At 39.5% G+C, this 22,504-nt stretch overlaps 1 protein-coding gene across 2 annotated transcripts in view; it reads right to left on the reverse strand.

Moving 5' to 3' along the window:
* The window catches only part of tmem94 (transmembrane protein 94), a 38,597-nt gene that overhangs the window by 8,363 nt on the left and 7,730 nt on the right, over positions 1–22,504 (reverse strand). The window contains exons 3-29 of one of the 2 annotated variants that reach the window (XM_022670351.2): positions 20,938–21,057; positions 20,703–20,830; positions 19,481–19,617; positions 18,846–19,054; positions 18,570–18,721; positions 18,139–18,241; positions 17,962–18,048; positions 16,554–16,670; positions 15,274–15,330; positions 13,200–13,304; positions 11,871–12,044; positions 10,449–10,667; positions 9,941–10,250; positions 8,713–8,886; positions 8,517–8,619; positions 8,215–8,423; positions 6,996–7,177; positions 6,382–6,517; positions 6,180–6,292; positions 5,314–5,413; positions 4,512–4,620; positions 4,224–4,413; positions 3,502–3,579; positions 1,022–1,107; positions 552–633; positions 225–361; positions 26–126 (exon numbers count right to left, since the gene is read on the reverse strand). In XM_022670351.2, coding sequence (XP_022526072.2) covers positions 26–126; positions 225–361; positions 552–633; positions 1,022–1,107; positions 3,502–3,579; positions 4,224–4,413; positions 4,512–4,620; positions 5,314–5,413; positions 6,180–6,292; positions 6,382–6,517; positions 6,996–7,177; positions 8,215–8,423; positions 8,517–8,619; positions 8,713–8,886; positions 9,941–10,250; positions 10,449–10,667; positions 11,871–12,044; positions 13,200–13,304; positions 15,274–15,330; positions 16,554–16,670; positions 17,962–18,048; positions 18,139–18,241; positions 18,570–18,721; positions 18,846–19,054; positions 19,481–19,617; positions 20,703–20,830; positions 20,938–21,057 — 3,718 coding nt within the window. The remainder of the gene's footprint in view (positions 1–25; positions 127–224; positions 362–551; positions 634–1,021; positions 1,108–3,501; positions 3,580–4,223; positions 4,414–4,511; positions 4,621–5,313; positions 5,414–6,179; positions 6,293–6,381; positions 6,518–6,995; positions 7,178–8,214; positions 8,424–8,516; positions 8,620–8,712; positions 8,887–9,940; positions 10,251–10,448; positions 10,668–11,870; positions 12,045–13,199; positions 13,305–15,273; positions 15,331–16,553; positions 16,671–17,961; positions 18,049–18,138; positions 18,242–18,569; positions 18,722–18,845; positions 19,055–19,480; positions 19,618–20,702; positions 20,831–20,937; positions 21,058–22,504) is intronic. The other variant, XM_022670352.2, reaches the window with a different exon arrangement.

Here is a 22,504-nt window from a genome sequence, read left to right on the forward strand (position 1 = left end):
TACCTAATTTCTAAGCAGATCTTACCAGTATGCAAAGCTAGGAAGCCTGCCATGACTTTTTGGATGAGTAGCAGGCCATTAGATAACTCCCCAAACCACTGTGGAGCATCTTCAGGTGAGCTGTAACTGGAGTACACACAGGTGGTTAATTATATAGCACTTAATTATACAGTATAGTATTAGTAAGTATATAAAAAGGCCTATTACGTGTATAGAGCCTATACCCAGAAATGATGAAGTCACAGGTGTGGTTTGCAGCTGTCGCACACACTTCCTGCAGAGAGAAGCCGAAACCCAGCAGGTAGGCACACACAGTCAGACCAAACTTGAGCAAGAAACAGCCCAGGAAGTACTGCTGAGTCTGCAGGAAGAGAACAGAAGATGAGATACATATTTTTACATTCCTATTGTAGATCTGGATTTGCATCTGCATTGCAAGGTCATTCCTGTTCACACCTTCAAAACTCTGTGCCTACAGATATTGAGAGAGAACAGAATGTGAAATTTGATACTGTGGTCATGCCCTTTGTCATGAGCCGTAACCAACTAACCTTTCGAGGTATGGCATCCAGATTCTTTCCAGTGGCAACTGTCATCACAGTGCTGTCTGGAGCCTTCCCCAATAAGGACACACTACAGGAAACATTTGAAAACATATTTATGAGACATGATAATTTAAAACAAGGATCATAAATAACACTAACAAACACTGTCAAATGACTAAGAAATGTCTTAACCAATTAATAATAACTAATTACATATGATTAATTATTATTTATGAATGAATTATTAATAAAAACTCTAGACATTATGATTACAGATTTCTATATTTTTATAGTACTGTATTACTGTAAATAATATTGAATAAATATATTAGTTAAAAATAGTAATGATTATGAATGAAATGTTAATTAAGTACTGTGAATTAATGTACCCCCATTGCGAAATGTTATCCAGTATTATAACATCTAAGAGTGTGATTGAGTGTGAGTGAGTGTGTAATACTTTATTTTCTCTCTACCTCAGCAGTGGGTAACAGAAACAGGAAAGCCACAGAATGTCGGTTATGTTCATTGGAGGGGGGAGCTGGGTAAGACAGGCCAAAAACTATCAGAGAAATAAAAGAACATTAAACGTTATTAAGTGGTGAAAATGTGTTAAGTGATAAAATTATGAAAAACAAACACCACCAAGACACACACACACACCAAGACACACTCACACACAAGGGAACACACACACACACCAAGACACACTCACACACAAAGGAACACACACACACACACACCAAGACACACGCACACACAAGGGAACACACACACACACCAAGACACACTCACACACAAAGGAACACACACACACACACACACACCAAGACACACACACACACACACACACACACTCAAAGACACACACTCAAAGACACACACACCAAGACACACACACACACTCAAAGACACACACTCAAAGACACACACTCAAAGACACACACTCAAAGACACACACTCAAAGACACACACTCAAAGACACACACTCAAAGACACACACTCAAAGACACACACTCAAAGACACACACACACAGAGACAAAGACACACACTTTTTTAATTAAAAATTCCTTTGTTTTTAAGTACTGCAGAACAATAAATATTACAATGTAATTGTTATCCAATATTATTAGTACAGACTTCAATGCAGCTTTTTCATACAATCTAATGTCAGTTTAAAATAGCCAGTGTAAAAAAAAAAAAAAAAAAAAAAAAAAAAAAAAAAAAAAAAATAACACCACTGGGGCTGCAACTAATAATTATTTTGGTAGTCTACGTATCTGCTACGCCGGGACTGACTGGCTCTAACCAGTCATACCGGCCAGGTTAGTTCAGAAAGTTCGATCACATTACACCTATTCTTTCATCCCTACACTGGCTACCTGTTTTCGTATAGATTATAAAATACTTCTCCTGACGTATAAATCCCTCAATGGTCTGGCCCCGCATTATCTACAGGAACTCCTTACTCCTTACAATCCGCCGCGTTCACTCCGCTCCCAAGACGCTGGCCTGTTATTAGACCCGCGTATTAGAAAAAACTATGCAGGAGGAAGAGCGTTCTTTTATAAAGCTCCCCAACTTTGGAATAGCCTCCCTATTAATATACGGGACTCAGACACACTCCCAATCTTTAAATCTAGACTCAAAACATTTCTATTTGCTCAAGCTTTTGAGTAATGCCTCATTACAATTTTCTTCCTCTTACAGCTTATCCAGCAAATATAAACCCTGTCCTAATCATCTGCTTTCTCTTTCTCTCCCCATGTCCTGAGCTGCTGCTACCAGTGCCCATCCCACTACAGCAGAGTTTTATAAAACCATTCTAACCCCTTTTTCTTCCCTCCCCTCTCTGTTCTCTCTCTCTATCTTTCTCACATGTGCTGAGACGCCTGGCCGGCCGGTCTTCCTGGATGTGTCCGTCTGTGGTTCCAGCTTTCAGGAATCAGCCTCATCAGAATTATTTCACAACCCTTCTAACTCCTGCTTTTTTTTCTCTTCCTTTCCTTTCTGTTTTCTCTATCTATCTCTTTTACATGTATGGAGATGCCCTGTTCCTGATGTTCCCAGCCTGGCTCTCCACTGCCTGCTGTGTTGTTCTCCGGCTCTGCAACCCTGCACTGATTACCATTAACACACTCAGTATCTGTTTCTGTATTAGCCATAGCTCTATAGTTTGTGCCCATCACATTCTTATATTCATAAATTAGTACCTGTTATATTAGCCATAGTTCACATTAATTCTCTGTACTCTTTTTGTTCTGTTATTTGTTTGTTGTTTGTTTGTACTGAGCGGGTCAACCCGAGTAGGATGGGTTCCTCGAACTGAGTTTTGGTTCCTTCCAAGGTTTCTTCCTCTTAAAGGGAGTTTTTCCTTGCCGCTGTGTCACCATAAAACCTGTTTTTCCTGTAAAGCGGCTTTGTGACAACCTTTGTTGTAAAAAGCGCTAAATAAATAAAATTGAATTGAATTGAATCTGTCGAATATTTTTCAGATTAGTCATTTAGTCAACAATTAATTCTGCCATGCCCTCAATTTCTGCTACATATAGGTACGACTAATTTTTCTAGCTTTCTCTCTTGTTTCAAAACACTAGGAACACTGGGAATTTGGAGGTGTGCCCTTTTATTGCCCTTTAATTGCCCATTTTAATTGACATTTTAAATGTGAACTATTTTGACATTTAGTTAGGATACATCTGTGTCTGTTATTTTTGGTGACCAGGCTAAATGTTCGAACTAAATGAGTGAGCATGTCTTACTCCCCCTCACATTTCTTGCATTTCTCCCCTCAGTACTTTGTGTCATGCACTGCAGTTATGAATTATTAACAATTATTTCACACATTTTATAATCAATATTGTCAATTATGTTGACTGTAACTGTTGCAGCTCCACAGCAAACCATATTTAATTCAGAATACTTAATCAGGGTCAGATATGCTGTTGTTCTCACCTGAATGATGACCAAGGTGAGCTGGCACTGCAGCAGGAAAAGGAAGCACTTGCGAATCCCAGAAGTGGTGTGTCTGGCCTACAAACAAAACATGAGAGATCAAACAACCCTGATTTAAAATTTAAGCTGATTATGTTGATTTAATTTAATAATTCAATGACAGCAGCAGTGTATCAGGATTCATACATAACCAATACATTTCCATGATTTTTTCATGACTTCTCCATGCATTTATAAGTCAAATTTTCATGACTATACAATTTTTAAAACATCAGTGTAGACATGGACAATAAAAAAAAAAAAACTAAAACTATAAAATTTAAATTGATTATAGTAGGTCTAAATGAATCAGATAAAATGTTGACACACAATATTTAATAATAAAATGTGTGTCAGATCCTGAGAGCTCCATTATGTAGGGTTAAATTACTGAATTAACTCAAAATAGATTTTCTCCATCGATAAACTGAAACACAAAGATTTGTAGACCAAATTTCCGTAATTTTTCCAAAACTTTGAGTAATTTTATTTTTCCAAAACTCATCCAGGCCTGGAAATTGCTATTTTCAAATTCCATGATATTTCTAGGTTTTTTATGACCGTACAAACCCTGTTGTATAGTGATCCAGGAATCCTGGAAGTTTGATCATGGATTTCCTCTGAAAGGTACAATCTGTGAATGTATTTCCAGTTAAGTGTAAGAGCATCACTGCGATCAATACCTGCTCTATGAGTTTGACGATGCTGACGCTCTCGCCATGGTGGAAAGACACAGAGCAGCCCAGGCTGTTGAGGCGAGCGCTGAGGTTCAGTGGGGTTAGCTCTTCTCGTTCCTCACCAATCCCACAGCCAGCAGCATACCCGAACGTCTCCCACGAGCAGCGTGATGGATACAGGGGGTCCAGAGAGATGCTACATCCAAACACAAATACAGTTAACATAGTCTACTTCAGCATACCACACATCATTCACAAGTATAGAGCAGCAGAGGTCTTTGTCATTTGTCCTACCTGAGGTCACTCTGCAGGAACAGACAGCTATTGCGGAAGTTAGCTGAGCTCCCCAAACAGCAGGTCACCTCCCTGTTCTCCTGCATAATTTTCATCATCTCACACATAGCTGCAATGCAAACACACAAACGTTTATTAATTTTTTCCCCCCCCCATTTTCTCCCAATTTAGCTAGACCAACTGTCTAGTGATGCAGGGATCCAGTGATGCCACAACACAAGGAGGGTGATTACTAGCACATGCCTCCTCCGATACACCTCTTTTTGAACTGCTGCTGAAGCATCACAGCGACTCGGTTCTGATACATCAGCTCACAGACGCAGCCTTGTGCTGATCAACATCATTCTAGGAGTGATGAGAGGAAAGAGTGCTATCTACCCACCCAAAGAGAGCAAGGTCAATTCTGCTCTCTCAGGGCTCCGGCAGCTGATGGTAAATTACACAATCGGGATTTGACCCAGCAATCTCCCGATTTTAGTGGCAGCGCTTTAGACTGCCGGACCATTCTGAGTGCTTTTTAAAAAAAAATGTTTTTATATTTTATATTTTATCCCATTTTCTCCCCAATTTGCAAGGCCAAATGCCCAACCACTTAATTAGGCCTCGTCCTATCACTAGTTATGCCCTCAACAGGAAGCCTTGCTAGTAATAGTGAGAGTTTAAATGAACTGGGGAGACAATTGGGGAGAACAATAGGTACAGATATAAATAAAAGTAACAAGTAGTTAGAAAAAAAAGGATCTGTTGTCTATGGCAGGAGATTCATATTTCTATAATTAATCGACAAACCAGAGAGACTCACTTTCAGGTGTGCAGTCTGTGAAAAGGGGCACCAGCAGAGGCACATTATCAATGTTCTTCAGGTGAGGGCGAACCTGGTGAATACCGCGAGGCAGCTTGGCCTACAAACACACAGAAATACAACAGTTTGGCTCACTCTCCAATGGAATTTAATTATTATGGTAAACACAGCCAGAAATCAAGTCAAATCAAATCAAATCTGATTTATTGTCACATCACAGAGTACAGGTGTAAAGGTGAGTGAAAAACTTCCAGATGCAAATTCCCACTAGTAGGCAGAGAACAATATTTACAACATAAAGTAAAATAAGTAGAGTTAAAAGCTGATGTCTGTAAGTTTAGGCATTTAGGGGATTTAGGGCCCTCTCTGGTGAGAATGGGTAATTGCACTAAGCATGCGGAAGAATCATTTTAAACTGGGCGGGTGTGATGCAGGCTCCTTTCAGAGCGGATGAATCCGATTCCAGGTTATGTTCAGTCACAAAGACAGAGAGAGAGTGCGTTCAGCAGAAACTTTACTCCTTTATTCTTTGGTTTTACTATGAGTGAATGAGACACTGAGCTCTTAGTTTCCCCTTCTGAAGTCTCCATTGCTCCACCAGCCGCTGGAGTTCAGTAAAACTGAGCCGGATCCTCTTTTAGAGGTTGTACGTGTGACGAAAGTACGTAAAGACGTGTGACATGGCCAAAAGAACTCCTGTGAAAAGCGACCCGACACTACAGTTTTTAGAATGAATATATTATCAGGCTTAGCAGGGATGGTTGTTCCAGCACACTGATAATATTGAAACACAGTTTAGAAACAAAATAATATGCCAGACTGCCACTTTAAACAGAAAATATAAAATAGAAGAACAGACTACTTACTCTGTTACAGTCCTCCAGAAAGCTGGGCACATCACTGTCTGTGGGCTGAAAGCTGGCAAGATCCGACTGGCCATCTTCAGGAAGTAACGGGCCCTCAGCATCATCCCGAGAATCTGTGCAGACAGACAGATTAACTTACTCTCAGTTGATAACGATACAGGATTCAAAGAAGATTGTATAACTGTGTCGACACACAACTTACCCTGCAGCAGATCATCATGTACAGAGCCTGCCTGGCTGGGACTGGACGGAGCTCCATCACCATGGCCATCACCATTAGGGGTTAGAGAGATATGACAGTTCCAGCCTGTTTCCAAACCCATCTTCTCTGCAAATACCTAAAACACACACACACACACACACAAATGATTATGTTTTATTTAGTGAATATTCCCCAGTCTACATTAGGATTGGAATATAGCAATGTTTATCATACCATGGTATATACATTCATAGTTATCTTTGAACTATAAATGTTTAAAAGCTAATCAGTCCAATAGATCACAAAGAAATCAACAGATTCGTTCATAATAAAAGTGATATATTAGCAAAAATAATCTAAAAGAGCTACATCTCACATTTTCAAAAAGGAGACATTTTACACAAGATTCTAGTTTTAACCATAGTAATGCTTTTGTTCAAATAAAAAAATACCCTTATTTAATTTTGTAAACGTATTAAAAAATATAATAAGCAGCCTTATACCGTGTTACCATACAACTGTGATTTTCTTGCAAACGTTATTGTACTGCTTTAACCCTAGTCCACAAAGCATTGCACTGAAACAGCAAGTCATTGTACCACAGCTACAGCTACCTTACTACGTAGCTCGTCCTCTCTGGAGAAGTAGACAAAGCGTATGCATGCTCCCACTAAGTTCTCAATGAGCCGCACTGTGTCCAAGCGGGCCTGGAACTGTGACGACACCATGCCCATGAAGATCTGCCCACTCAGGGCCTGAACGCAGTCTTCCTTTTCCAGAACCTCTCCAATGCCCTCTGGAATATATGTAGACATGCAACAGACAACAGAGATGATAAATAGTTTTAATTCAGCCATTTCATAAAAGATTAGAGTTGTTTTTAAACTATAACTATAAAGTTTAGATGCTAATGTGGTAATTGGTTCAATAAGAAATCAGCAAATTAATTCATAATGAAAGTAATATAACTAAAATAAAGTAAAATAGTTTAAAAAGAGATTCATCACACACACACATCTTTCTTTTGTATCTATTTTACCTCTAATCCCGTAGTGTTCTCAATCAAATCATGCAATCCTTCCAAAATGGGTAATCAAAGCATATTAGTTGGGTCTACACTGAATACCTGACAACCAAACATTGATTTTAAGTCATACTAGAGCGTTTTCTATAATGTTTTATTAGTATAATCTAAAGGATTATTTAAAGCAGCAATTGCAGGCCCTGTGTATCAGAGCGGTGCTATGTACAAGGCTGGAGCAATGGGGGGAGCAGACAGGGAGAGGCTACAAACGGCAGGTTTAAGTTCATTTTCATGTTCTACTCACAAAAATGATATTAAATAAAACATTCTGCATCGCGTATATGGCTTGGTACCAGTTTAATACCTTTTCACAAACAAAGGTAGTTTTCTAGCTAAAGGATATGAGCTGTACATGGCTAGAATACCAAAGGATAGGTTTGCTGAGATAACTATGTCTCAGCATTTGTTTGTTAAGTCTTGCTGCCTTTCTGTGTGTGAATTTCACTCACATGTTATTAGAGTAGCACTCCTGAAGTACATTTTTGATTAGAACAGCACTACTGTGGTAGACTGCTCCCTAAAATGTGTGTGTCTAAATGAGCAATGCTCCATAAATTCATGACTAGAATAATATTGCTGAGGTAAATGTATAGTGGTTCAGTAAATATTTTTGTAATTGGGCAATTTAACTAATTATTACTAATTATGGAAAAGTGGCAGATTTAATGCATTTCTAATATTAGCAACTGTAATGCTTTGAGAATAGACAGTTTGCAAAGGCACAAAACTGAAATATTTTCATCTCTCACCATCTGAACTCCAGCTATTGCGCCGGCTATTGTGTTTGATGGGTGTAGTGCTAGGCAGATCCACCCCGGAGAAGAGAGTGGGGCCTGGAGCCAGCTCCACACACTTCCCATTCAGCTGGTTGGACAGAGCAACCTGCATGGGCTTATAGGCAAAGGCAGAGCAGTAGCCTGCCAGACAGGCACGCTGATAGAAATCCAGGATCTTCTTCCTGTGGAGAGGGCAGGCAAAACTCATCATTATCTGACAACAAAGTCAAAAACATTCCACTACCTGGCTGAGTGTGTTCGTCTGTGTTTCTGACCTGTCAGAGCCAGAGAGCGGGTAGATATCTGTGCCATCCCAAAAGTCAGTGCAGGCCTCCAGGATGAGGTCAGCCGAGCCGTGGGAGAGCATCTGCACGTTGTCTGAGAAGAGATGAAGAGATGAAAAGGTCATTGACAGCAAAGAGCACCAAGCATAAACAGGAAACAGGCAGAGACGGGCTGAGGGGTGCTCACTGGTGGTGCTGTCTCGGACCAGCAGGCTGATCAGGTGGCTGATGGTTGGCTGGCGTTTGATGAAGTGGTGCAGGCGGCGTGGTGCAGACTCTCTGGCCTTCTCTCCACATGGGAGCTGATACAGGGCCAGGTGATTCTCCTGCTTGAACAGCTCTCTCGCTCCTGAAGTAAAACCTTAACAAGGGCACCAGGGCATGAGGGCAGTGTGTCAGGTGGGACATCTTTGTATGTAGCGAACAAATGTGTCTAAACAAATGAGTACATGCATTTGCAAGGAATGCACAGAATGTTTGGCGATCGAAAACATTACGCAGTCAACATTTAAGTTTTTTCACCTTTGATATGTACATTTTATAAATATTAAATTAATATTACTGCTTGATTTTATTTATTTATTTTTTTACCAGAGCCTTTTGACAGAATTTGCGATTTCATTTGCCAATAAAACACGCCGTTGTTGCTGTTGAGTTCACAAGATAGATTACATCTCTGGAAAAAAATAAAGAGACCACTTCAGTTTCTGAAACAGTTTCTTTGATTTTGCTATTTATAGGTATATTTTTGAGTAAAATGAACATGTTGTTTTATTCTATGAACTAGACAACATTTCTCCCAAATTCCAAATAAAAATAGTCATTTAGAGCATTTATTTGCAGAAAATGAGAAATGGCTGAAATAAGATAAAAGATAAATTGCAGAGCTTTCAGACCTCAAATAATGCAAAGAAAGCCTTAATAAAATGAATATTCATAAATTTTTAAGAGTGCAGAAATCAATTTTTTTGGAATAACTCTGGTTTTTAATCATAGTTTTCATGCAGCTTGACATGTTCTCCCCCACCAGTCTTATACACTGCTTTTGGATAACTTTATGCCACTCCTGGTGGAAAAATCCAAGCAGTTCTGCTTGGTTTGATGGCTTGTGATCATCCATCTTCCTCTTGATTTTATTCCAGAGGTTTCAATTTGGTAAAATCAAAGAAATTCATCATTTTAAGTGGTCTCTTATTTTTTTTTCCAGAGCTGTATATTTATGTTTGAATTGGCACTACTGAAGTGTGTCATGCTTAGTTTTTCTGCTGGGATATTAAAATTTTACGACAAAAATACATTTAGGCTATAAACTATATTTAAAAAGTGGAACCTTTTATGAAAATAGTAATAGGCTTTCAGCCATAAGTTTACATTTCAGTGCATCTCTGGTATTTGCACAGGGTACTTGAGCTTACCAATAAGCCTGGAGAGTTCACAGAGGCCCCAGGGCACATGCACAGGAAGCACAGCACCATGGGTTTCCTGCAGGGCCAGGTTGGACAGGTGGTCTGAGAAGCGGCACAGCTGCTGGGTGACTGTAGCGTTGCATAGGTTCAGCATGATGTTGAGGCCCAGCGGCTTCAGAGAGGACAAGTGGCCCTGCCAGCCCGAGTCGTCAAACTGGATGCTGACAGGGTTCTGCTGGTCCTGGGACAGGCTCAGCATCTCCAGGTGATAGTCACAAACAAAATCGTCCGCCTCACACAGATCATCAATACCACACAACTGGAAACACACACAAAATGTACATCGTGAATTCAACATTTTGTTCACTGTACTTATTTCAGCTTCACTGAGCATAAGTGGATCAGACACGGCAGTGCTGCAGGAGTTTTTAAACACCTCAGAAACACTGCTGGTCATAAATGTTAAGCTTAATAGTGTGTAGTGGACGGTGTATACGCAATATGTACAATGCGGTACCTGACCACTCTCCTCCTCTCCTCCCTCTGTATCATGGCTGAAGCTCACGTTGGAGCCGGACGGGTGTTTGGAACGTGTGTTCTGAGGACCCCGGCGTGTACGATGCATGTCGCTGGACCGTATAGCATCATTTAGCACCTCACAAGGTTCAGGCTCATTGGTTAGATGATGTGAGGCTTCAAAGGCAGACACACTTAGGAGAGCCTCACCTTCCTGAGCCTACAGAGGATTAAAAAAATGAAATGCATCAATATTAAACTGGACTCAAATATATCTATTTGAATTAGTATTCAAAATAAAATGTGGTCATACATAGTAGAGGTTTACAAACGTTGAATTTATTTTGAATTTAAACACTTTGTTCTTCTACAGTTCAATCAATAAATAATGAAACATAGGTTAGAAACATAGGTCAAATCAAAAACTTCCGGTCATTGCTGGTTATTTGTATATAGTGGCTACGTTTACATTACACTCAGATCGGATTTGGCTATTTTGATGATTCACATTCACAAATGTAAGTGTGATCAGTATACTGATCTGTGTGTAATGTGAATAAATCTATCCGTAAAACGCCTCACATGTGCACATTGATACCTGTTTAAACATTGCCTTCTTCACAAACAACAAAAAAACTCATATTTGAGAGATGACTCGTAGCTTTATAAAGGGAAATGGATGTGTTTGTTAGCAGCTCATATGTGGAGCATCTTTTGCTGGAGTGGAGAAACATTAAACAGCTGGTCTGAAGTTCATGCTCAGGTCCAGGAGGTGAAAAAAGGCCAGGCGGTTTGCTTTTGCTGTTTTTTTTGCAGTGTGGGTACGAGAGAGAAGCACGCAGTGCATGCGTAAAAGCAAGAAGACATTCATGTCGCATGTCTATGGATCGGATACGTATTTGATTTAAGACCACATATAAAAGTGACTCAAATCTGATTAAAAAAAAAAAAAAAACGGATTTGGCACGTTCACACAGCCATTAAAAAACTGAACCAAACCAGATTCACTTCAGCCTGGTAATGTGAACGTAGCCAACAGTATCAGTATACACCATTCAGAATTTAAGAGCAATACATTTATTCTCCATTACATGAACGTACAAATAGCAACTTCTAATTTTCTTATTTTATTAATTACATTTTTATATGTTCAGATTCTGACTAATTTTCCAGAAAAACAACCATCCCCTTACCTGACGCCTTTCATATATTTGCTCACTCACTTTGTATACTACACCTGCCAACATAACCACCTCCACCTGTATCTGTGTTGACATAAGCCAGCAATGTTCCTACTTTATGAATTTACTCTAAGTAAAGAAAAAAGGTTTTTCTTATAAATATATACTGGAAAAAAGTTCTAGTATAGCTGTAATTCTTCTGCAGTGACTGACTGTGGCTACACGCTTCTTTTCGGTCTCACCTCATCTCGATCCTCCTCTCCTTCCAGACGACAGAAAGAGTTGATGGACAGGTCATCTCTCAGGTCGTCCTGGCTGTCGTGGGGTGGCTCGACACGCCCACTGAAGAAAAGCACAGTCTCTGGGCTGGGATTGGGCCAAGACAGCACTCCCTGCTTATCCACACAGCACAATACCTGTGGTGGCAACAGAAAGGCTGTCAGAAAGACCTGGAGTAATGTGTGTTATGCCCTGTTTTACAACAGGTTACATCTTGTGTGAACGCAACTTTTACATCAAATAGAAGAGAAAAGATAGCAAGAAGAGGGTAAAGTGACCTCCAATAAACAGAAAAATCTGGGAGAAATTTTGAAATAAAATTAAGGAACAAAAATGTAAGGCTTGTGTAGCAGCCATGCAGTGTTTCTAATGACTTGGCCAAACACAGCTACAGATTGCAGCTGCAGCATTAAAGATGTATAAAAAAAATAATAAAACCTGCAGAAACAGAAGTATGTAACTCTAGTGAAGTGGGCACGCAAATTGATATAAATTAATAAATTTTAAGAAGTGGAAGTGGATCTACCATCATGATGACTATGATTGGGAAATTGTTGGTTCAAATCCCGGTCATGCAGCTTGCCATCAGCTGCCATAGCCACGAGAGAGCACAATTGACCTTGCTCTCTTTCCGGGTGGGTAGATGGCGATCTGTGATTTGTCTATTTCCATTTTGTCTACAGTACAGGCCAAAAGTTTGGACACACTTTCTCATTCAATGCGTTTTCTTTATTTTCATGACTATTTACATTGTAGATTCTCACTGAAGGCATCAAAACTATGAATGAACACATGTGGAGTTTTATGTACTTAACAAAAAATGATCTGAACCTCCACAGTCACCGGACCTGAACCCAATCCAGATGGTTTGGGGTGAGCTGGAGCACAGAGTGAAGAAGGCAAAGGGGCAATAAGTGCTAATAAACACCTCTGGGAACTCCTTCCTTCAAGACTGTTGGAAAACCATTTCAGGTGACCACCTCTTGAAGCTCACTGAGAGAATAATGCCAAGAGTGTGCAAAGCAGTAATCAGAGCAAAGGGTGGCTATTTTGAAGAAACTAGAATATTCCTTTTTTTTAAGTTCTTTCACCTTATTTTGTTAAGTACATAAAACTTCACATGGGTTCATTCATAGTTTTGATGCCTTCAGTGAGAATCTACAATGTAAATAGTCATGAAAATAAAGAAAATGCATTGAAAAAGAGAAAGTGTGTCCAAACTTTTGACATGTACTGCATTTCTACTGGAATATATGTGTGTGTGTGTGTGTGTGTGTGTGTGTGGCACTCACAGTCACTGAGCCCAGGTTTTGCAATAGACTGGAGGTGTGGCACAGCGTTTGAGACTCGCCCTTCAGGACACTAACCAGGTGCCTCCACACACAGCGCAGCATCTCCTATAGACAGATGGACACACCACACATGCACAGTCAAGCAGAGCTGTGTCTTCTCTTCCATAAGTTTTCTGGATGCTCTGTAAAACCTACAGGGTAGAACCCGAATCTCTGCTGTTCAGGAGGTGATGTCTCAGGGCAGATGGTTAAGTTATATGCAATTTCTAATTCTGTGTAAAGCCATAATGTCAACATGGGTCAGAATCTCCACCAACTTGTGAAATTCATGCATACCCAATGTAAATATATAGTGACCCTAATAAAGGGCTTTATTATAAGGTTTCATATTTAAGATATTTGAATGAGATCAATGCCTACCAAAAGTGCTCCAAAAACAGTACCACCATTGAAAAGGTGATCGGTTCAATGAAAACGCAAGGCTTACTGATGCAGATTTTACAATGCTGGGGGAGAATGGAGGTGGGTTACTGGACGAAAGTTTGTACCCTTGTTATGTTTTACTACACTAAAATCTATTTCATATTGGATTTCTCCTTTAAGACAATTACCTCCAGTTCAACACAAAACCAATACTGAAAAACATGCCGAAAAAGTTGATACTGGTGATATTTTTTTGAGAAGTTTTAGTGAAACAAAAGAGACTTGCGATATTAGGCTGATATTAGTATTTTAAATGATATTAATAACCTCAGCCATATCATCAAGCATTTGGGCTGATATTAGGGCATCTTAAATCAAAGTACTGTATTTTTTGCAATATAAGGCGCACCTAAAATTCTTACATTTCCAAAAAATCAACAGTGCACCTTATAATCCAGTGCACCTTATGTATGAATTCTACTAGTTAGGTATTAAGGAGCAGTAAAGCCACTCTGCTGAAGTACAGCGTTACAAGGCGAGTTTACAGTGAAGTTTCTCCAGCACTAAGGCTGGGTGCAGCAGCATAACATTAGCATTAGCCGCTAACCACAGCGCTAACTCTTTCGCTGTTCAGAAGAGAAGAGTATATCAGACTTTAGTCTGTGTGTTTACCGTGTTAAAACAAGTTACATGGGACGAACCGCTAACTGATAGCCCCCTGGGTTAATGAAACACTTAGGGTTCCTCAGTCTAGCGTTATCGGGCAGCATTTACTTTCCACTAGCGCTGAGGTTAGCTGCAAACGCTAATGCTGCTACACCCAGCCTTAGTGCTGGACAAACTTCACTAAAAACTCACCCTTAGACAAAGTATTGGAAATCCAAGATTACTGTAAATAAATGGAAGGTTTTTATTCACCCAAATAAACAGTTTTCAGGAGAGAATTTTTTTTTTGTTTTTTACGAATTACAGTTTTGTTTACTTAGGCGCTTCCCTAGCTGTTAACTTTAGGCATCCTTACTAGTGCTGTGCTTAATAATCCGGTGCGCTTTATGTATGAAAATAGATGTTCATTGATAGTACGCCTTATAATCTGAAAAATATGGCAAGTTTGCTTTCTTTTTTGGACAGAGCTTAGCTTAACATGAACATGTAGCACTTTCATTAGGTGAAATACTGTTATAACTGTTCATTCCAGGAAGCACAGGCTAATAGCAAGAGCAGTGCACTATCATGCAGGCTGTAAACAAACAAGGAAAGCAGGCAGGTACAGGCTGGAAGCTGGGGTAGTGCATGGCTGGTGCAAAACAAGAGAAGCCAATACAAAAAATAGGAAGCCATAACTAAAAATTAAATAAGCGTTAATGCCAAAAAACCTGATAGGAATTCTAAACCTTAATTCTGCTGCATAAATCAAGCAAGATAAAATAAAGAGCAAACTACACAGCTTAAAAAATAAAGAGATAAGAGATCAAAAGTGCCAGTGTGTAAAACCAAGCAGCAGTTCATCTCAGCAAAGCGATGTCTAAGTAAAAGAAATATGCATAATGAATAAATGGTGGTGTTGCAATCCAGAGTAGGAGAGAGGGGTCATGTACAGCTAGTGAAAAACGAGGGGACAGAGGGAAAAAGATGAATACAGATGATGTACCTTGGAGGACACCACTTCCGTGTAGCTGCTTAGTGTGTCCTCAGAGAACTTAGCCAGCTGGGATGAGAGAAGAGGTGGATTAAAACCCCTTATCTGCTTCCTAGGAACACACTACACTACACCTAGGGGAGCGAATCTCTCAGTGTCTGGCGATTTGATTCGATACCGGGGTCACGATTAGATTCAGAAACGATTTTCTATTCTGTAAAAATTTTTCGATTCAAATGATCTATACATTTTATTTCAATTATGTGATTGAGAAGATGAAAAGACAATTTAAACAAATAGAACATTTATTTAAAACAATAATTTTAGTTTCCTTACTGTATAAAATCTTTTTGCAAAAAAAAAAAAAAAACACAGACGTCACAGTCTTTTTAACCATACTGCATCGTGGCTACATCAACTTAACCTTAAATATTAAACAAACAGAACCTTAAATATTAAACATACGACTGGGTCCAGGAGTCACTAGTAAACGCTAGTTTATCGGCATTAATCAGAGAATTAATTCTTCCACTTTATCCTTTGTTTCACTGCAGAGATGTAGCAATGCTTTATCTCTTAAAAAAATGTGTAGGTAAAACATACTTGGATCCAGCGTATTAACCAATAACCATATTAACTTAAACTCCTGCCTTCGACTGAGCTGTATGGTGGTTAATGCTTTGCAATATAGCAGCGATGGAGTGGGAAATCATCACAGCGGGAAGTTTTTTTGCATTGCTCCAGAGTTCGCTGGTCTGTTGCTGCTTTTGGACGATTTTCAGCTTCTCTTAGCTCAGGGTGACGGTCATATTTTTGAAGTACCTCAGATTCACGCTGCTGCTTCTTCTCTTGCTCCATGCTAGCAGACTCCTTTCAGATTAATGGATATGGCTAACTAACTAGCTTGTGGTACGGTGGCCTAGATGGCTTTCTTATACGGTGGCCATGTGGACACACAATGCAGTACACAGTACACGATTCTTTAAAGAATCTATTTTTTTCAGCACCCCTAACTTCGCCTGCCTAGCGCTTCCTTAAAGCTCAACATAGACGCTCACACTCAGCACAGAAAGAAGCAACATGAAATGCAAACGTGTTAAGTTATTATTGATTAGCAGGAGTATGAAAATACTGAAAACATACTGAGAACATGAGCAATGTGGGCTTTGTAATAAATGTTTTATTACGTGTTTTTGCTAAATGTATATAGAAGATATTTTTTTGAAGTTGTTTATATCAATCAATCAATCAATCAAACGACGCAGGAGAATTACTGTATTAAAAAAGCTCACCAAGCCTGTTGGAGAGTTACGGCAGGATTCGGCCAACACACGTGCCTCTCCATAAGCGATGACCAGGACCCACATGACTGGGAACAGTAGAGGTAGGATGGGCAGCACACCCATCAGCTGGACGAAACGAGGAAGGACGAGAAACACAACAACTGTCAGGACAAGACCTACATCTCAGGCAAACTACCACAACAAAGTTCAAACTGGACAATTATTACTCCCGATCAGCCAATAACATTCAAAATAATTTAATCAACATGTGTTATCATTTTGTGACGCAAGCACAGAAGCATTTAAGCACAAGATAATACAATCTTTACATTTATCTTTGTTTTTGCGTCGAACATCTGTTTTATATTTAGTAGTATTTAAATACTCCAACCTCTCTTCCACAGGACTAATACTAATTCTTTGTGTTCTCATCAAGAATAACCTGTTGCAACCTAAAACTGTCAAAAAAAACAAGTAAATCATTTTTCTGCCATAAAAAAAAATTACATTATAATAAACCTTAACAATTAAATAATATAATAAACCATTTTAATTTCTCTTAGCGATTTGGGATTAGTAGGACCTAACAAGTATAAAACACTAAATTTTGTCATTTTACAGCTGTCTTTGCGAAAACAATGTCCTCATATGGGGACAGTAGCAGAAATGTGTAGCAGAAATGCATGCCATATAAAGCTAGAGAAGTTTCTAAACTAGTGTCAAACATTAAAATTGGATGAGAATGTTCACCTGGTCCATGTTTCTGTCTGAACTGACAGTAGAAACTTTTGACTTGGATTCTTCCCCTCTCATTTTTAATCAATTAAGTGTAATGTCATTTTACCACTAGATGGTACAGGCAGTGTCTCCATTTGAGGCCATAGGGTTAATGTTTTAAAACAAGTATCACGGTGCAGAGAAGCAGAAATGTAATGTCCCCAAATGAGGACGCAGGGTCTCAAGAGGTTAAATTCTGCTACCACAATGCTTCTGTTTCATGTCATTTTCTAAGCTAACAATTTAGTACATTCATTTATTTGTATATTTTTAAGTCTTGGTTTCAACCAATTGTATTTTTAATTCACAGGAAGGTAACAGAATACTAGAACAAAATGACTAATTCAATTCTTAAACTGAATTCTTTAATATATGTTATGTTTAGTAGGGTTTTGTTTCTTTATATCATATGTATGGTACAAGCACAAAATGTGCTCTTTGCAAAGCATTCTTTGCTTTTCAATATGCACATCTAAATCTGTTATCTAACGGAAATGTAACGAGCCTGAGAGAGAGACTATTAAAAATAGAGGTATAATTAAGCTTTCTGTTAACAGTTATGCTCCTCTGAATGCTTTATCTTAAGTGTCAGCCCAAAAAAAAAAAAAAAAAAAAAAAAGACACCCTGAAAAGATCTTACCTGCAACTGGAAGAAGTTGAACAGGGGTGGAGTGAGGTTGGGAACGAGAAAAAAGTAGCGAATTGTATTCACAGTTAAAAAGGCCACCTAGAAAAAAATGTAATCCATAATGACATTTTTTAATGCACGGACATTTATAAACAATTAACAAGCTGCATGTGCGTTGCTCTGACGTACCAGCACTGCTGGGCAAGCGAATTTAGCAATGATTGACTGCACCGTGAACCGTTCATTATCGAGTGCTGTGATTGGTCGAGATAGGGCGAGGTCAAGACTGTTCCTATTGGACAAAAAAGGTTGCATCATGTTATCATATCGCAATGAGCCACTGTACAAAACTGGTTTCATACAAAAAAAAAAAAAAAAAAAGTGCCGGTATAAACTGCACAACACTACAGCTTAGGTCTGTCACAATAAATAACTGTTTTGTTGATGATAAACTATATTATTCTCATCTTAATACTATTTTAATCCCAGACACTGAGAGAGATAGTAAAGTAGCATACAAGCTTAAAATTAAAATGAATGGCTTACTACAGCTACGTGGAGAAAAGAGAAAAGAGAGAGAGAGAAAAAAAAAAGCATTGCTACATATTGTTATACACTACCTGACATTCTCAAGTATAGGGGTACGGACCACCCTGAACAGGCGGAACTGCTGGGGGCTGTGAGGTCCCCTCCTGTCATTTCCTCGAGGGGAAGGGGGAGGTGAGAAGGGTGGAAACAGGTCTCCGGGCTCCAGCACAATATGTTCATCATCCTGGACACAGGGATGTTAAGAGTGTTCAACACACAGTGAGAGTCCTGAACCACAGGAAATCCTAAAGATCATTTTGCCTGTAGAGTGAAACTCTGAAAGAACAGTATAATAGGCATAAACTAACTTTAATGCCCCTGAGAGACACAAACGCCTCCTGGCCCGGCCTCAGAGCGATGATATCCCCCTCCACCAGCAGGCTGACGGGTAGATTAACCAGCTGCTCGTCACGGTAAGTCCAGTGCAGAGACCAGGATGGAGAGGAAGGCATGTACAGGTCAGGGTATCGAGAGGGAGCCCATCTGATTGGCTGGCCTCTACAGCCTTCCAAATGTGCTGATGAGGATAAAGAAAGATTTAAGGTCAAAAGAATCGATTCTTGATCAGCAGGGCTGCAACGATTAGTTGACATAATGGATAACGTAGATTATAAAATAATTGTTGACTAAATTTCTTAATTTTCAGACTGGAAAGTAGTAGTTTACACAATTTAACTATTATGGTCACTGAGGCAAGAATGCATGGATATGGGAATTCCAGGTTGGAGCCGATATCTGATAGTTTCATATCTACATATTGAACATGCCTGGACTAACACTAAAGAGAAATGTTACTACAGTGAAGTAGAACAAAATGAAAAAAAAAAAAAAAAACAGACCAGTTTATCATAATAGCTCAGAATCACAGAAACGCGCTGCTGTCCTCAAATTCAACAAACTTATCTTATAGTGGAAGTGCCAAATCTAAATGACTCTCCCTTACCGTTCAGCTCTGTAATTATGGACTTCAGTCGCCGCACCATTTCACTCCTCTTCAGTTTCTGCTGGCGCCCAATCAGGAGGAGGTTGAGCAGCAGCAGCAGGAAGAGTGCACCTGCATTCACCAGCTCTATGCCTTGACTGAACAAATGAGAACAAGAGAGTTGTGTAAAATAAATCAAGCAAAAGCAAATATATGTTTCTTGATACTGCAGTTTGTCAGTTTAATATTGTTTGTTACTAATACACGCAACATTTCAAACCAGATCAACCTGACCATTTAGCTACTATACATTTCACCCATTGCTAGCTATATAGTCACTGTTTTTTTCTGGTGTAAACAGAAGTTGGGTGTTACGTTCAAAAACTAAAAGTTTTTTTTTCCTCTATCTTTTTCACTACATACTTTATTATCTTCCTTTCACTTTGTTCTTTAATGGTCAGGACCCACAGAATACACCATCACAGAGCAGCTGATTTTTGGCTGGTGAGTCATTATTCTCATTACTGCAGTAATTCTGGCATGGTGGTGATGTGTAAGTATGTGTTGCTCTTGTATGATTCGATCAGATACAGCAGTGCTGCTGGAGTTTTTAAACACCCATGGTCACTGATAAAGGACTAGAGAATGACCAACACAAACTGTGCAGCAACAGATTCAAAGCTTCTGTTTCTGATTTACTCTGAGTGAGTAAACAATGTTTAATAACTCCAGCAGCACAGCTGCATCTGATTCACTCATACCAGCACAACACACACCAATACCTTATACACCACCACCACCCAAATAGCTGCTGCTCTGTGGTGGTTTTCTCTCCTGTGGGTCCTTATCATTGAAGAACAGGGTGAAAGGAGGACAATAATAAAGTATGCAGTAAAACAGATACAGAACTACAGTCTGCAATTATAGAACTACAAAGTGCTCATATATAGTTAGTGGAGTTGAGAAGATGGACTATTCCTAACAAAACATCTGATATAAAACACCTGCGAATGAAGGATAAACAGGTATTTCAAATTGCACAGCAAGACAAATCAACCAACAACAAAAACAAAGAGCCTGTAATTTGTGTAGGTGTGACGTTAGGACTCTTCCAAGAAAGCTGAGTGTTGTGTTTCTGTAAACACACTTCACTTACACTCAGGTAACTCCCTTCTGTTTAAAAGACAGTAGGTTAATTCACTATGTGAATTAAGACACAGCCACAATCTCAGCCTCAACTCACCTTCCTTCTGGCTGGCTGCCATGACAACACAGCAAGCCAACCACTACGAGCAGCGTGAGGGCGGCTCCGGGCCAGTGGAAGCATGAGTGACGGTCCCCGTGGTGAAGGAAACTGTTGGTCCATAGTTCCTAAAAACAATTCCCCATTAAAAATTCAGCGGCATTAACATCTCTACACAGTTAACACTAGCATCATAGTTAAAGATGAGAAGCATCCCAGGATGGCAAAGACCGACCTGTATGGTGGATCTGCGCTGGCCGAGCTTCTGGTGCTGCTCCAGCAGGCTGGAGAGCTGGTCCCGGAGGGTTCCCAGAGCCTGGGAGGTGGAGAGACCCAGAGGAGTTGCTCCTTCCTCCTAAACGAAGAGTGAGAACAGTCACACTATCAGACAATGTAGACTTCTTCTCAGTAACCTCTTGGTCACAAATACATAGAACAGTCTAATTAGTGACCAAGGCTGGAGGCAGAGCGAGGCAGAGTTTGGTAGAAATGGTAGAGCTGGGAAGACTGAAGTAGAGCAAGGCAGAATGTGAGGTCGAGTGAGGTAGAGGTCCACAGTGATATATCACATTTCTGTGCAATACAGTTTTTAAAAAACACAGGATTGATTTTTTTATTAACATGTATATAATATAACAATATAATAGGATGTTTAATATTGTGACCATTTATTGTTTTCTACAAATTTGTTTTAAAACAATTGCAATATATCACCTTGCTTACAGTATCACAATATACAGCTCTGGAAAAATAACTTCTTTGATTTTACTAAATTGAAAACCTCTGGTATATAATCAAGAGGAAGATGGATGATTTCTTTATGAATATGAACTTGTTTTCTTTGCATTATTTGAGATCTGAAAGCTCTGGATCTTCTGAGTTACTTCAGCCATTTCTCATTTTCTGCAAATAAATGCTCAAAATTACAATATTTTATTTGGAATTTGGGAGAAATGTTGTCCGTAGTTTATAGAATAAAACACCAATGTTCATTTCACTCAAACATAAACCTATAAATAACAAAATCAGAGAAACTGATTCAGAAACTGAAGTGGTCTCTTTTTTTTTTTTAGAGGTGTATTGAGGTATTAAATCGCAACCCCTATTTGTGATATGTATTATGTTGCCAATATATAGCCCTACCCAATAAATTAGTCAGAAGAAAAAAAAAAAGCTCATCTCGACTGCAGTCTAGACTTTGAAACACAGTTAAAGACATTTCAAACTTTGGCACATGGCTACATACATGTTTGGATCATTTACTGGAAGGGTTAGACCAGCAGGTCACTGTCCTCCACTGGTAACTCCACTATTTAGAAATTCCTGAAAAGGCCAAAAAGAGGAGAGCCTATTCCCACACTATCCTCCTACTCCGGCACTATCTCCATCTGACTCCCAGTTGTGTGGTAGCCAATCGCACACTGGAGCCACCAAGCAGCAGAGGAAAGCAGCAGAGCTATAAATAAACCCAACAGTTTCCCACAGCCAGAGACAGAGGAAGACTATGCTAAATCCCCAGAGAGACTGCACGCTGAGGGAGGGTCTAACAGCATCCACGGGCACTGATTTACACACCAAACCATGAAGCAGGAATGCCAAAACTCCACAGAGTTAAGGGAAACTACAGAAACTACAGTACTTCATATAAAACCATTCCATTGGCCATTAGCATACACACACACTCTACTCACGCCAGCCTTCCAGAACCAGGTTCCATCTTTCGGGATCATGTTCGGGTCCTTGTGTTCCACACAGAGGCTTGTTAGTAAGGCACAGAGTGTGTGTTCAGTGTGTCTGTGGGC

Source organism: Astyanax mexicanus, chromosome 15 (genome assembly GCF_023375975.1).
Source record: "Astyanax mexicanus isolate ESR-SI-001 chromosome 15, AstMex3_surface, whole genome shotgun sequence".
Lineage (NCBI taxonomy): Eukaryota > Metazoa > Chordata > Actinopteri > Characiformes > Acestrorhamphidae > Astyanax > Astyanax mexicanus.